Source organism: Toxorhynchites rutilus, chromosome 3, assembly GCF_029784135.1.
Source record: "Toxorhynchites rutilus septentrionalis strain SRP chromosome 3, ASM2978413v1, whole genome shotgun sequence".
Taxonomy (NCBI): Eukaryota; Metazoa; Arthropoda; class Insecta; order Diptera; family Culicidae; genus Toxorhynchites; species Toxorhynchites rutilus.
Genome location: NC_073746.1, coordinates 202,868,241 through 202,883,618, shown reverse-complemented (window position 1 = coordinate 202,883,618; position 15,378 = coordinate 202,868,241). Strand labels below are relative to the sequence as shown.

The following is a 15,378-nucleotide window of genomic DNA, read 5'->3' as shown; positions in this document are numbered from 1 at the left end:
CAAAAAATTTCCTGACACAATCACACTTAACGCTAATGAAACACAAGTAGTTACCATTCCTACCTCGAAACCAAACGGCGATTTCTTGATTGAACATGAAGTAGCAATAGCCCCTTGGTATACTAGCTGGACTATACCACTATCATGATCAGAAGGCTTATGTCATGATACACAACTACGATTCAGACAATAAACAAATAAATATTTGTGACCTAATAGAAGTTGAAATTAATAACTTCGAAACGCAGTCACCCTTCTATCCACTCGTGCCCCAAAACGAGCACAAGAACCTTTTTAACAAAATACGACACGAAAATTTGAATAATGAAGAAAGGCAAAGGCTTTTCAAACTTCTCCACCAATTTCAAGACGTATTTTATAATGATGGAGAAAAACTAACATTTACAAACGCTACTCGACATCACATTAACACTGTGGATGAACTTCCCGTCTATTCGAAAACATATCGCTACCCATTTTGCCAGAAGGAGGAGGTTCAGCAGCAGGTAAATCAAATGCTAGAACAAGGTATTATTCGAGCTTCAGATAGCCCTTATAATTCGCCCGTCTGGATTGTACCTAAGAAGCTTGATGCTTCCGGACAACGGAAATGGAGATTGGTGATCGATTATCGCAAGCTTAATAGCAAAACGGTGGACGATCGATACCCGATCCCAAATATCACCGATATACTAGATAAACTGGGAAAATGTCAGTATTTTTCCACCCTTGATTTAACATCAGGATTCCACCAAATCGAAGTCGACTCAAAAGACATTCGTAAAACAGCATTTAGTGTTGATGGAGGACACTACGAGTTTATTCGGATGCCTTTCGGCTTGAAGAATGCACCCACTACCTTTCAAAGGGTAATGGATAACATTCTTAGAAAGCACATTGGAACACGATGCTTAGTTTACATGGATGATATAATCATCTTCGCAACTAGCCTACAAGAGCACTTGTTAAACCTGAAATTAATTCTAGAAACCCTCAGAGAGTTCAATATGAAGATACAAGTTGATAAGTGCGAGTTTCTTCAGAAAGAAGTTGCGTTTCTAGGACATGTAATAACCTCTGAAGGAGTGAAACCCAATCCCGGAAAAATCAACGTAATTAAACAATGGCCAATACCGAAAAACGAGAAGGAACTAAAAGGGTTCCTTGGAGTAATCGGATACTATAGAAAATTTATCAGAGATTTTGCGAAAATTGCAAAACCTCTTACGCAACGGCTTCGTAAGGGCGAGAAGATCAAACACACAAGTGAGTTCATCTCAGCCTTCAACCGTTGTAAGGACATTTTAACAAGTAGCCATGTCCTCCAATACCCTGACTTTTCCAAACGCTTTATACTTACCACTGATGCATCGAATTATGCATTAGGTGCAGTTTTATCCCAAGGCCCTATCGGTAAAGACAAACCCATTGCCTTCGCATCACGCACCCTAAGCAAAACCGAAGAAAAATATTCAGCCATTGAAAAAGAACTCCTCGCCATTGATTGGGCATGTAAATATTTCAGGCCATACTTATACGGTCGGAAGTTCACGTTATATACCGACCACAAACCATTGACATACGCATTCAATTTAAAAACTCCAAACGACAGACTCATACGCATGAAACTGCGTCTGGAAGAATTCGACTACGAGATTCAATACCGTTCCGGCAAACAAAATGCAGTAGCCGACGGGTTATCGCGAGTCACTCAAGAGTTAAATTCAAATGAAACAGAATCGTTACCGGATGCATCAACCGCACGTTCCACAGATTCTGACAATGACATCCCTATAAGAATGACCGAATCTCCACTTAACTTTTTCAAACATCAAATTCTTATCAAGAAGGGAGATAGAAATACTGAAACATTAGAACAAATTTTCCCAGGAGTCCAAAGACGCACTTTGATGAGAGCAACATTTGGTGTCTCTATAGCTATAAAGATATTTCGGGACTATATGCATTCTTTAAGAGTTAACTGCATTCTTTGCCCGGAAGAATGGGTAAATACCCTACAAGCAACATATAGGAACCACTTCTCTCGTGCAAAATCATTTAAAATTGTATTAACACAATCCATATTGCAGGACCTTACCACTATAGAAGAACAAGATAGAGTTATAGAAGCCACACACGGCAGAGCCCACCGAGGAATAGAAGAAAACCAATCAGCAATTGCGAGAAATTTCTACTTCCCTCGAATGAGAGACAGGATACAGAAATTTATCAACTTTTGTGTCACCTGTCTTGAATGTAAGTACGAAAGAAATCCCTACAAAATAACCTTTTCAGATACCCCAATTCCACAAAAACCTTTAGACATCCTTCATGTTGATATCTACATTTCCTCTCCGAATCTTTTTATAACAGCCATTGACAAATTGTCAAGATACGCTATCCTTATACCTCTAAAATCCCGCTCTATACCCGATGTTAAAAAAGGCATTACCAAACTTCTCACTACTTACGGAACCCTTAAAATGATAGTCTATGATAATGAGGTTGCTTTCAAATCCCCAGAAATTCAAGGACTTCTCCAAAGACTGAATGTTGAATCATATTTTACACCTTCTGGACATAGTGAGGTGAATGGTATCGTAGAACGATTTCATTCAACTCTTACCGAAATCTTTTTATGCATGAAACAAAAATATACCGATATGTCAGCAAAAGATTTGTACAAAATAGCAACTGCATTATACAATAGCACGATTCATTCAGCAACAAAGTTGAAACCAATCGAGATCTTTTTTGGTATCAAAGATGGCGATGAACGCCCATTGAACATAGATAGAATCTTAGAAAACAGAAACCAAATTTTCGACGAAGTCATAAATAAAATTCAACAATATCAAGAAAAAACAAGAGAAAGACACAATTTAAAAAGAGAGGAAGAACCTGTCCTAAACGAAAATGAAATAGTTTACCAAAAAGCACAAGGCATAAAATCTAAACGAAAACCAAAATATAGAAAACAAAAGGTCAAGCGAAATTATAGGAAAACATTCACAGACTATAGAAACATTAAAATTCATAAAAGTAAAATTAAAAGAAGAAGAAAACGTTATTAATAAAAGAGAGAGAATGTAAGGTCCAAGTAGGAATAATCAAGATCATCCATCCAATTAATTTAACTACAATCGAAAATACGATTGATACATTAAGTAGTACTTCATATCAAAGATTAACCAATACAAATCCACTTGCAAACATCATCAAGTACAAAGTTCAGCAACTGTACACAACGTTCTACGGATTGAAATCCAGAAAACCTCGAAACAGACGTTGGGACATCATTGGCACAGTATTCAAATTCATCGCAGGAACACCTGATGCAGAGGATCTGAGAATAATTAATTGTACAATGAACGAACTGATCAACCAAAACAATGAACAGCTCAAGATTAATTTTCAAATAAGCGAAAGAGTTTCACAAATTACCAACACTATCAATAAAATCGTGGAGAATTCTTTCACAAACAAACTTATATTGGACGAAATTGAAACGATAACAACAATATTAAACATCGATAACATCAACCATCTTCTTGACAGTATCCAGGATGCAGTAACTTTATCAAAAAGCTCGCTTGTTAGCAACAAAATACTATCTTTGAGAGAAATAAACGCTATAAGGACACTGTTGCAAGATCAAGGCGTCGCAGTAAATTTTCCGGATGAGGCTCTACAATTTGTAATCCCGAAATTGGCGCTGAGAGACGATATACTTTTATATATACTTAATGTTCCCCAGCTGGAAAATACAACATCAGACATCATTAGAATTTACCCCTTGGTAAACAACAACCGTATCTTACACCAGAATCCAACCTACATAATTAAAAGGAACAACAATCTTTACACAACAACAAAACCCGAAGATTTTGTCCAGAAATCATCATTCCTGAACGAGTTACGCGATGAATGCGTAGCTTCGTTGATTCACGGAAGACAGGCTACATGTAGCTATGTAATGCAAAACAAGACGACCCAGAAACTTATCACGGAAAATTCGATCCTGATTTCTAACGCAAAAACCAAATCCTACAAACGACATGTGGACCAGATAATAGAACCCTGAATTGAAACTTCCTCATTTCATTTGGAAACTGCACGATATTGTTTAACAATCAACGTTTCAAGAATGCCGAGATAATAAGCGAAGCAAACGTCATCCAAAGAGCGTTTCACAATCTCAAAATCAACTGGAAACACCATAAAAACTACGAATTAGAAAAAATCAACAATGAAACTATCAGCAACAGAAATAAACTGGAGCATGTTTACCTCAAGCAAGTTCACATTAATTTTAAACTCTGGAGTCTTTTCGGCGGATTTTCTCTCATGTAAATTACATGCCTCATTGTAATCAGTTTCATTCTTTACAACAAGTTGTCGGCCACAAGAACTTATTCAAAAGCATCAGATATCGAAACGGGACGTTCCTCACTCGAAGGGGGAGTAGTTAACTACGAGACCAACCTTAACCCCCGAAGTGTCAACCCTGGGATGAACACGACTCCAAATTTACCTGAAGATAAGCAGTGCCCGCTCGAACAACTCAGAGCCCTACAACAGATACAACAACAACAAGCAGTTGCTCTCGAACTTTTAGAAAATAAGGAAACGATCCTAAATAAACAATGACAATGTTTGCCACACCGTAGTTAGACAGTAAAGATAAGCAACGAACAATAAGGACCGAAATAGCAATAAACGATTTAGATCATTAGCAGTATCTCACATTCAGGGAAAACACAACACAATGCCGATAATAGCAGCAATAAAAAGGATCGAAGGATCGATAGGGAAATATAGAACAAACAGGTAGAAATAGGAAGTTAGGAGTAAAATGTAATGATGAATAAAAATCAGTTGGTATTTTAGCTTCAAGAGAACAACATCTCTTTTATTTCAAATATATCACTTCCCGAACGTAAGTTATGTAACTTATATATATATAGATATGTGATATCAACACATTTCATTGCAAGTGTTGAAAAAATCCTGAACTAAAATTGTATTTGAAAATAATTTTAAACCCACTTATTTTTATTCGATTGGGGTTTGCAATCACAATCAGTAAAGCGCTCAAGATCAATCTTTGAAGTTGTGTAGTTTATATTCAGATGCGGATTGTTCCTCACCTGGTTACCTTTACATTACGAGTTTCCGTGTTGGCAAACTAGATAGCCTGTATATTTTCGCTGATAATGGAAAAACAAAAAAAATCTCGTTTACTCAAAATTATTTCAAAATTCAATGAAACATGTGCTTTGTCATGCTACTCATTTCTCTACCGTACAATAACAATGAGCCACAGCAAAGCTGGCACAGAAGGGTACAGCTAGTAAAATTTGAAATAAAATAAACTTAAATGGAATTCAGGTGCAATTCAATTATTTCCTTAATTATTAAAAAAGGAAAAATGTCCACGTGGACAAAGGGGGGTGGGGTATGAAAATGTCCACGCTTGTCCACGGAGGGGGAGGGGGAGTCTAAAATCGTGATTTTTCTGTCCACGTGGTATGTGGACGGCCCCATGGCATGGTAATATCCAGTACCAATTAAAATAACGTAAATAAAATACAACCAAGATAAGATAAAGTTCGTCTAGGAGTTTTATTATCATCTAAGAAGAAAAAGGTGGAGAAGCACTAGAAACGAAAGCGGAGACAGTACCACCTACCTCGGTAGGCTTTAAACAAAACAGTTCGCCTCTAATATGTAACTCACCTTTTCATGATTGCTTTGAATAGGTCCAATGCCCGAATCCAACCTGGAGTCCTGTTTTGAGTCATTACTTCGATGGTTAGGAATATTGCTGTTTTGTGTTCGGCAGATAATATCTGGAAATATGGTGGATATAGGTTAGGGTGCCAATGAAAATGGTCAACTCTAATTTCAAAAAGTTACCTCATAAAAAATGTTCACCACCTCGAAAAAACACCCTATGCCGAATATCAGCTCAATCGGACATAAGGAAGAGTGGCGTAATTTTTTTGAAAATCGAAAAATCACCCAAGGGGGAGTAAAGGAAATCGTGTTTTTCGAAAAATGTTTTTTGATGCCAAATGTCTTTAAATTGCATAAAACGTCGAGATCTAGGGTCATCTCGAAAAAAATTTTTTGTCAAAAATCGGCATTCTGGGACTGGATTTGCTAATGAGCTAATATTTTGCTTAGGGTATATTATCATGCAAATCAACATTTCGTAGCAAGTTCCGAATGAAAAAATGAGTGGGTTATATCTATGATATAACCGCAAGGTTCACGTGGAACTACCTTAGCTTAGCAATCATTCGTTTGTATTGATTAAATTCTTGATTGAATAAAACAGTTTCCAAATTCAATTGAGTTCAATATATTTGCTCTGTGAGTGAAAAAAATGAACAAATGCCGTGTAAAGTCAATTCATTTATTGTGATTGATTGTTCTTCGTTACAAGTAAATTTAATGACGGACCTTTTACGTTTGGTATGATGACTAGAACAAAATATATGTACGGAAGAATTATCAAACGTTTGATGAACCAGCCTAAGGCTGAAAATCTTTCCAATAAAGACCAAAAAAAATTATCAAACGATTATTTTATTTTACATTTCCCTCTGAAGTTTACATCCCAAAAGTGTACATACTTCTCGAATCTCGAATTTGCTTGAAACTGGGAAGTTCATTCGCTTCTAGTGGCTGCACGATTTTCCCATGTTCCTAAGTTTAGAAGATCATGTTAGGACAGACATATTCCACTCTGCACAAAGGCAAGCGAGGACAAAAGTACTCGCAGTTTGCATTTATTTGCAGAGCCGATTTCCCCAGAAACCTCGGTTTTGAAGTCTGTGTTAGGGAAACACATTTCAATCGGAACAAAAATACCCCCGATTTGTATGAATTCGCAATGCCGATTTCCCCACGCTTCATGGATTTGAAGTCTGTGTTAGGGAAACACATTCCAGTCGGAACAAAATTACCCCCGACTTGCATGAATTTGAAATACCGATTTCTCCAGGCACCTTGGTTTGGAAATCTCTATTAGGGAACACATTTCGGTGGGAACAAAAGCTCCCCCTACTTTCGTGTGTTCTTTTTCTTCTTTTTGGCTTTAAGAGGGTTTAAACTTTTCAGTTCACTCGCCTCTAGGCTCTTTCGTGTGTTTGCAATGCCGATTTCGCTGCTTGGTTTTAAAGTCTGTGTTAGGGAACATTTTTCGATGAGAACAAAAGTCCCCCTACTTTCATGTATTTGCAATGCCGATTTCCCCAAGGCTGCTTGGTTTTGATGGCTGTGTTAGGGAAACCGTAAATCGGGCCAATCAAAACGATGCAGTTAGGGCGTTTAGATAACGACTAATATTTTACAGTTATTCAATTGTTTATCTAATGAAAAACAACATTTTGTTAGTTGCGATAGATGCGTAGAAATATTCCCTATCAAGTGATGCAAACATCTCTCCTATCCAGTACGAAATGTTCGAGCTATAAGCATTCGAAATCTTTCATTTTTTCCTGCATGTTCTGTGTTTAGGTTTTCATTTTACCCTCCATATATTCCGGTTAGACGTAGTCCCACGTCAAAATCGAGATAACTATTTTTATTGGCACCAAAATCATACTTTTGTTTCGTACTCCAAAAAAAACTCCAAGAAAACCCAGTCCCAGAATGCCGACTTTTGACAAAAAAAACTATAGTTTGCGGTTATACCTATGATATAACCGCCAGGTTAACGTAGGACTGCCGTTGGCTTAGTAATTATTTGTGTTTTTTTCAATTAGCAATAATCGCACTTCGAATGTTCCTCATTGGGTACGATATCGCCGCTGCGCAAAGCTGTTGATTAAATTATTGATTAAACTAGCGAATGAATGAAACAATTCACGAATTCAATTGCAAACAAATTCCAATTTAAGTTAATTCATGCATTATGATAGTGGTTATCGCAGCAAATGGTTATCAACATTTTGTCAAATTATCAAATGGTATGTATGTGATGAAGTTCAATGAGCTGGCGACATGAAGGGACATGCAGTCTTGAATAACCGAGCCAAAGCATTGCATTTGTACCCGCTTTTGTAGACCGTGTTAGCAAAACGCATTCCGGAGTGTAAAAATGCATGGGGGTATTAAAAGTACTGCCGAGATCTGAAATGCCGATTTTCCCAACTAATTGGTTTCAGAATCTGTGTTGAGAAAACACATTCCGGTTTAGAAAAACACAAGCGAGTACAAAAGTACTCGCAGCTTGCTTCTTATTTGCAATGCCAATTTCCCCAAGCTCTCCCCAAGTGTCCGCTGCTTGCATGTATTTTATAATGCCGATTTCCCCAGGCTCCATGGTTTTAAAGTCTGTGTTAGGGAAACATTCCGATTTGCAAAAACGCAAACGAATACAAAAGTACCCGCTGCTTGTACCTATTTTGAAATGCCGATTTCCCCAGGCTCCATGGTTTACGTCTGTGTTAGGGAAACATCCATTCATTCCTGCGATGGTACCTCAATCGCTGTTTAACTATAACTGAGTGGATTTCCGAGCGGCGCTTGCTTATATACCGATTGGTGATTCCAATAGCCTGTTGTGAAAGCAATTTTAAGGCTATTGAAACAAGTTTTTGGTATATAACGCGTAAACATTTTATCTTTCAAATGAAGTGTTTATCATACCATTTCGTTCAATTGTTTAGGACGCTCAAAATCTCGGTCTCTGGCGTAACGCTTTCGTTTTCGAAACTTTGATTTTACACCCCGGTATAGAAAGAAAGACGTAGTCCTACGTCAAAAAAAAAATGCAATTTTAAGACATTTGGCATAGAATTTTTTTTTCGAAAACCCCGATTTCCTTTACTCCCCTCTTGGGTGATTTGTCGATTTTCAAAAAACTTAAACTTTGACCGCTTTGCGCCACCTTCCCTTGAGTCGGATTGAGCTAAAATTCGGCATAGGGTGTTTTTTCGAGATGGTGAATATTTTGTTTAGGGTAACTTTTTGAAATTTTAGGGTCGATTTTTTCCCATACATTCATTGGCACCCTAATATAGGTCATCAGGTAAGCCGAAGAACAATCGAATAAGTGCAGTGTTACAGAGTTGATGCATGATACAAATCAATGTACATTGATCATGACATGGATTATTCGTGGACGTGAGTTGATCTGGGACGGGATAGGGATTTTCGTTTCGTTCTACAATGCCAACTTAAGAATAGATTTGTTTTAACGTACCCAATAATCGTCTCCATTACTAATAACAACTGATATGCAACTGATAAATTTTCATTGATATAGTATGTAAGGTAGAAGATGAAGGGATGGAGCTCAACATCTAAGTTTTGGTTATGCTCATAGCGATCTTCCAAACTTTTAAAAGAGGCCCGCATATAACAATATTTGAGAGTATGAAGCAACCCATGATTATTCGCAATAGCTGAGTTTCGTCTCCCGTGGCCGAGTGGTTAGCGTCATAACTAACATGCCGGGTGTTCGGGTTCGATTCCCGTTCTGGTCGGGGGAATTTTTCGTCAAAGAAATTTCCTCCGACTTGCACTGTGATCACGCGTATTCTAGAGCTTGCCACTCAGAATGCATTCAAGGCATGTTATTTGGCATAGAAATCTCAACTAAGTACTAATAAAAATGACGCAAGTAATACTACGTTGAGACGGCGAAGTTCCTCTAGGAACGTTAGTGCCATTGGAGACGAAGAAGAAGAAGAGTTTCGTTAATAAAATATCCGTTGGAAGTTTTAGGTTGGACTAAGGAGGTCGCGTTGAGTGACTCGTTGACAATTTATTTTGAAGGTGTGTGTAAAACAGCGTAGCAACGCAGCAGCAAGGGTAGTTGCATAGTAATAGTAGCTCCAATAAAGAGTTTCTCTTGTTCAAACCTCACTGAAAGCGAAAGCGAAAGCGAAGCGACTGTTAGAGCTGAATATCGATGCGGTACCCATCGAGAGACATCGAGAATTTCTGGGCAAACCTGAAGCGTAAGATCTACTCCAACAATTTTGTCGCGAAAACTGAGAAGAAATTGATAAATAAAACGAAAAAAGAACTCTAAAACATGCCTACACGCATGTTTTCATCCGCCATGGCGAATGTTCCGGTTAATTGCCGGAAGGACGTTCGCAAGGGCGTAAAATTTTTTGTAAGTAAGAATATAATTACTAGAGTGCCAATGGATGTATGGGAAAAATTGACCCTCGAATTTTCAAAGCGAACTTGATTAAAAATGTTGATCCCCACGAAAAACTACTCTATGCAAAATATCAGCTCAATCGGACTTAATTTACTAGTGTCGCACAGTGCACACTTCACGGTGAAAACGAAGTGAATTGTATACAATCTTATTACAGCTGTGTATGTAGAATCCAGAAGAGTTCATCCGTCGTGACAACGTTGATGAACTCGGTGTTATTATGAATACCACGATACTGTCATGTTACGGAGAAGAACAGGTATATTATCACTTGTGTTTTAGATGGTGAAAGCTAGTCACGCGGAATGGAGTAAGTTTAATTTCGTATTTATTTAGCTTTTTTGCTAACATTTTGAATCTTGTCTTGTCTTGTTTAAGAAAGAAAAGATAAACAAACAGCAATTTACTCACTTGGTGACATTTTTAGACGAAATTCTAACGTATCCAGAGGACATAAATTTGTTTATTTGGACTCGGACGATAATTATGATTGATTATGTATATTATTGATTTGTTGATATTTTGAGTATTGAATAACCGTTAAGTTTTTCCAACACTGTAGAGCAGGTTTTTGTAATGCAAACATTCGCACGATAGTTATAAAAAATAAGGCCATTATTTTTTTACTTTTTACGCAATAAATATTTTCAACGATATTGTTTTGAAGACATGCTTTGAATAAAAGAATATTTAAAAAGCTATAATAGTTGTTTCATATGAAGATTATGTTTCTGACCGATGCTGTAAACCAGTTTTTGTTTAAACAATTAAATCAAATCTCGTTTCCCGTGTATCAAATTACTCGAGAATAGGAAGGAGAAAAGGATTGAAATTCAGAATCCCATATTGGAGTAGCTCAGATTATACTGATCGTTGTTTTCTATGGGTTAAAGAAGGTATTATTATTCAACAAAACTGTAGAAATGGTTCTTACAAAATGATTCTTACCTTGACCTATGCTAAATGCTTCTCACTATTCAAACGAGAAAGACAGGGATGTTCATTATTATACATAATAGTCATGTTCTATGTCTAGAGAAATTTATAGAAAGAGAAAATAAAATTACATTCTCATATGTTAAGTAACTATATTATTCACGAGCAACCAAGTATTCCTTCTCATCTTTGAACCTGCGTTTGATTCAGCAAACTAATACACAAAACAAATGAGTCATCGGATGAGCCCAAATAGTTGTCATTGAAATACCGCATCATCAAGGTATAATCGACAACTTGTCATTTTAAAACGTATGCTTAATTAAATGGAATATTATCTCATACATTGTATTAGTTTTACCTACATAACGGTGAAACGTCCAAAATTCCGCAACAGACATAAGTTCAAACGCCTAAAATTATGCAACGGACATGTCTCTTATAAACGGGAATGAACTCTTTCACTTCACGGAGTTTATTTTTACACGCAACTGTCCGTGACAATGATTATAGCCACAAAAAGATTAAGTTAAGTGTAAGTGACGTGGAAGCGTACGTAGCAGTGATGTTCGTGATCAGGCCCTCTATCGCTTATTACTCATATACGTTTCGATGGGTTTAAGAATTTGTCTGCATCAATCCATCAATTCATAGAAATATAACCAAGCTCATCCGCATGCTCAAAAAAATTGCCCCGTACTCAAACGGTTAAACAGAAAGTGAAAAACATTACAAAGGAAAAAAGGAAAAACGGAAGCATCATATTATCTTTACATAAATTCACAGCCTATGATGAAACGCCTTTTAAATCTGTTTAAAAAAATGTCGACGATCCAATACTCGATCGCTAACTAGGCTGGAAATACAACCCAATTAGCGAATTCCACTCGCTAAGTAAGCTGCAGAACAGTGAAAGCAAAACATCAAATTGAATATGACGCCTATTATTAATACACAAATGAGCTGCAGCATAGTCAACGCACGCCCTGTTTAAGAGCCATTTAAAATAGGCACATTTAACGAACGCACAATTCAAAGAAATGCGACACACGGGTTGCATGTAGTTCTAAAATATTCCCCTTTATTCCGCGCGGCGAGTGACGTGAGATTGCAAAGTTTACTACTTTATTCTGGAAGCCCCTTTACTTTTTAGCTCCTATTTGACGCTCTAGTCGATAACGACACGACTTCAAATCTAACCTAGTGACGAACTATAGTCACGCCATTCGCCTACGGGAATGCAGTCACTTGAGCCATCTCACGTCATTCGCCGCGAAGAATAAGGAGGATTAGTTCTAGCTGGCTCAAATGGAATGCACTTGAAAGGACAGAAAACAAATATCTGCACTCAGACTCAGTGATCATCTCTGAATCTGAATGATTCAACGGCAAACCGGCCCGTGAATCTCATATGCTACTGAACCAAATATACAGCTTACAGACTACGTTCAGAGGACAAGAGAGTATTTCTAGACTCTCTCCGAAATATTCTCACAGCTCACGCATGGAAACATTCGTTCTTGCTCTTTTTCCTCGTGTGGTATCTTCAGTGCAAACATGAGTTGCTCGGTGTGTTAATGTGAGAGTTTCAGAGCAGCTGACTGTTTCACGGTTGGTTCATTCAAATTTGAATGAATGGTGAAAGCACTGCTTATTCTGGTTATCTGTTTTGTCTTAGTGACAGACGAATATCGTGGTACGCAAGTAAACAATTGTGTTTAACACTTTCTTCAACCGAGGCGAAATACATTGCATTGGAGGAATGTTATCTACTCCAAACCAAGGCGCCTAAAAGTATATCCTAAGGTGGGTCAACTTGCTAAAACCGTTCTTCAGCCATCTTGGAAGTCTACTGTGTTTTTTTGTATGTAAACAAAACACAATACGCTAGTGCCGAAGCTCGCTCGCGATCAGTCTGTCTCTTTCACGCTACAAGCAAATAATTCCCCTTCTGCTTTCTTCCGTACTGTTTTCATATACCGCTACCCTAACCAACTTAGTGACGAAACGGCCTCACCTTAGGATATACTTCTAGGCGCCATGCTCCAAACAACTGCGTCTGCAGGAATTGATGTGAGATGAACAGACGGAAAACCCTGTATGCATTTTGGAAGATTATCAGAGTTGCACTAGGCTTCTCAGTCAAAACAGCGGATGCGCTCAAAACACGTGGACACTAAGTTCCTTTTGTCTAGGATCCTACGAACACAAACAAATCGACGTCGCCTACTGTTCATCTGAAGATGTGCTTGCGAGTATCTTGACCAAGCCGTTAAACCGTGTGAAGTTGATGATTCTAGCATGGCAACCCTGCCGTATTGATTTTTATATCTGTTATTCTTCTTTCCTCTTTTGTTCACTCTTTTGCTACACTACTGAGAATATAGGACGATGATTCATTATGACTTGGCAAATTTTCCGAGTCAAAATTTCTTCATATTCGACCAGAATTTGTCGACTATTCTTCAGAATCATTTTCACACCTTCAAAGTCTTTGTAGTTTCTCTCAACACAAAGTTCATCTGATGAACGTATAATGTGGAATAACATAATAACAACAGTTTTACCTTTAATCGTTGTAGCGTACGATTCATGTTCCATATCCAAGCTGGCCGCAAGTATGGTGGAAGCACTTGCACTAACTGAGCTACAGGAGTCACGCATATAGTCATGGTTCACAGACGACGGTATAACATTGTTGTCGATTAAAACGGAAGAGTTGCTTTTGTCTCTTTTCTTATGCCTTCGCATATAATCAAGTGTGGCTATGATACCCACTAAGAGCAGAAGGCTGACCCCTCCAATACCACTAACAACACTAGGATTCCATTTTGGAACTGACTTTTTTGTATCAAGAAAATCAATGAATAAAGGAACCATCGTAGTTCTTGGAGGAACACCAGAGTCAGTTGCGACAATATAAAGATGGAATTCTTTTGTCTCAGTGATATTTTGTCTTAGCCATAGTCCACCTTTGGAATCTATATAAAATACATCTGACTGTTCTCCAAGAAGGGTGTATGTTATTCTATCATTAATGTCGCCATCTGCGGCTTCTACTATGCCAATCATTGCAGGAAGGGTCATATTTCCATTGTTGACTATTCTAAAACCATAGCGTGGTTTCCTGAACCTCGGTTCCCAGTCATTAACATCGCTTACTTCTATTCTCATTTCTACATAACTCTTGTTGATTCCGTCATTTATTTCGACTGTAAATGCATGTAAATGTTTTGATTCATAATCTAATCTTCCATTGAGCTTGATGTTTCCGTTGTTATCAACTGAGAACCAATGTAGCTCTGTTTCGTTTAAAATTTTATACTTTACGTTCGATGCTTGTTGATTACCGTGTGGATGTACTCCAAGGTTTTTTAGTATACTACCGACAGCATAATTTTCTTTCACATTCATTTTATATCTCGACGTAAGAAACACTGTTTCGGGGTTTTCTTCCGAAACTTTTTGTGAAAGTATTACCGTACTCAGAGCATATCGGTCCGAATTATCTGACTGTGTTGCCTTTATAACCAATGTGATATTACCGGTAGTATTTTGATGGCCCTGAACTTTTAAAGTCCCGCTGTAGGGATCTATTGCAAAATAATCTGACAGAGATGATGGAACAATTGAATACAGCAATGAGGCGTTTATCCCGAAATCTTGATCGATTGCCTTTATATGTTCAGGGTGCAAAGTTATAATAGAATCAACCTGATTAGCCTCGAAAAATCCATAATAAACATCCTGATTAAATCTAGGGTTCTGGTCATCTGCATCTAATACATTTATGGTTAATGTTGTATCAGCAAACCTTGGAGGAACCCCTTGATCTTGTGCGCGTAGTTTTATCGTGAGGTTATTTGTGGTTTCATAATTTAATTCATGTTTTAACACTAGGGTACCCTCGAGGGGTGAAATGAATGAAATAAACTTTGCATGCGGTCCAGGAAGGACTTGATATTCGATAGTAGAATAAGGTCCAGGTTGATCAGAATCTTTCGCTCGAACCCCCTGTAATATTCTATAAAATAAAAGTTAGTGTGATGTACATGGAAACAACGAACCTAGCTTTAATTGATTCAGAATATTTTCCTCTAACTGATGGTCGCTGTTTCAGCGCATTATTATTTGAGTAATTTTACGATTGTGCCGAAAACGATAACATCGAGTCTGATTCGTGATGTATTTGCACATCATAGAGCGCTAGGACGTTCAGCATTGCAGAGAAATAGCTCGATTCGTAGGCGACC

At 37.7% G+C, this 15,378-nt stretch overlaps 1 protein-coding gene and 1 pseudogene across 3 annotated transcripts in view; both read right to left on the bottom strand.

The window, feature by feature from the left end:
• The window catches only part of LOC129777170 (protocadherin Fat 2), a 74,637-nt gene that overhangs the window by 8,413 nt on the left and 50,846 nt on the right, over nt 1–15,378 (bottom strand). For all 3 annotated transcript variants that reach the window (XM_055783267.1, XM_055783265.1, XM_055783266.1), the window contains 2 exons: nt 13,693–15,149; nt 5,740–5,852 (listed from right to left, as the gene is read on the bottom strand). In XM_055783267.1, coding sequence (XP_055639242.1) covers nt 5,740–5,852; nt 13,693–15,149 — 1,570 coding nt within the window. The remainder of the gene's footprint in view (nt 1–5,739; nt 5,853–13,692; nt 15,150–15,378) is intronic.
• LOC129780918 (U4 spliceosomal RNA) lies at nt 7,661–7,832 on the bottom strand (annotated as a pseudogene).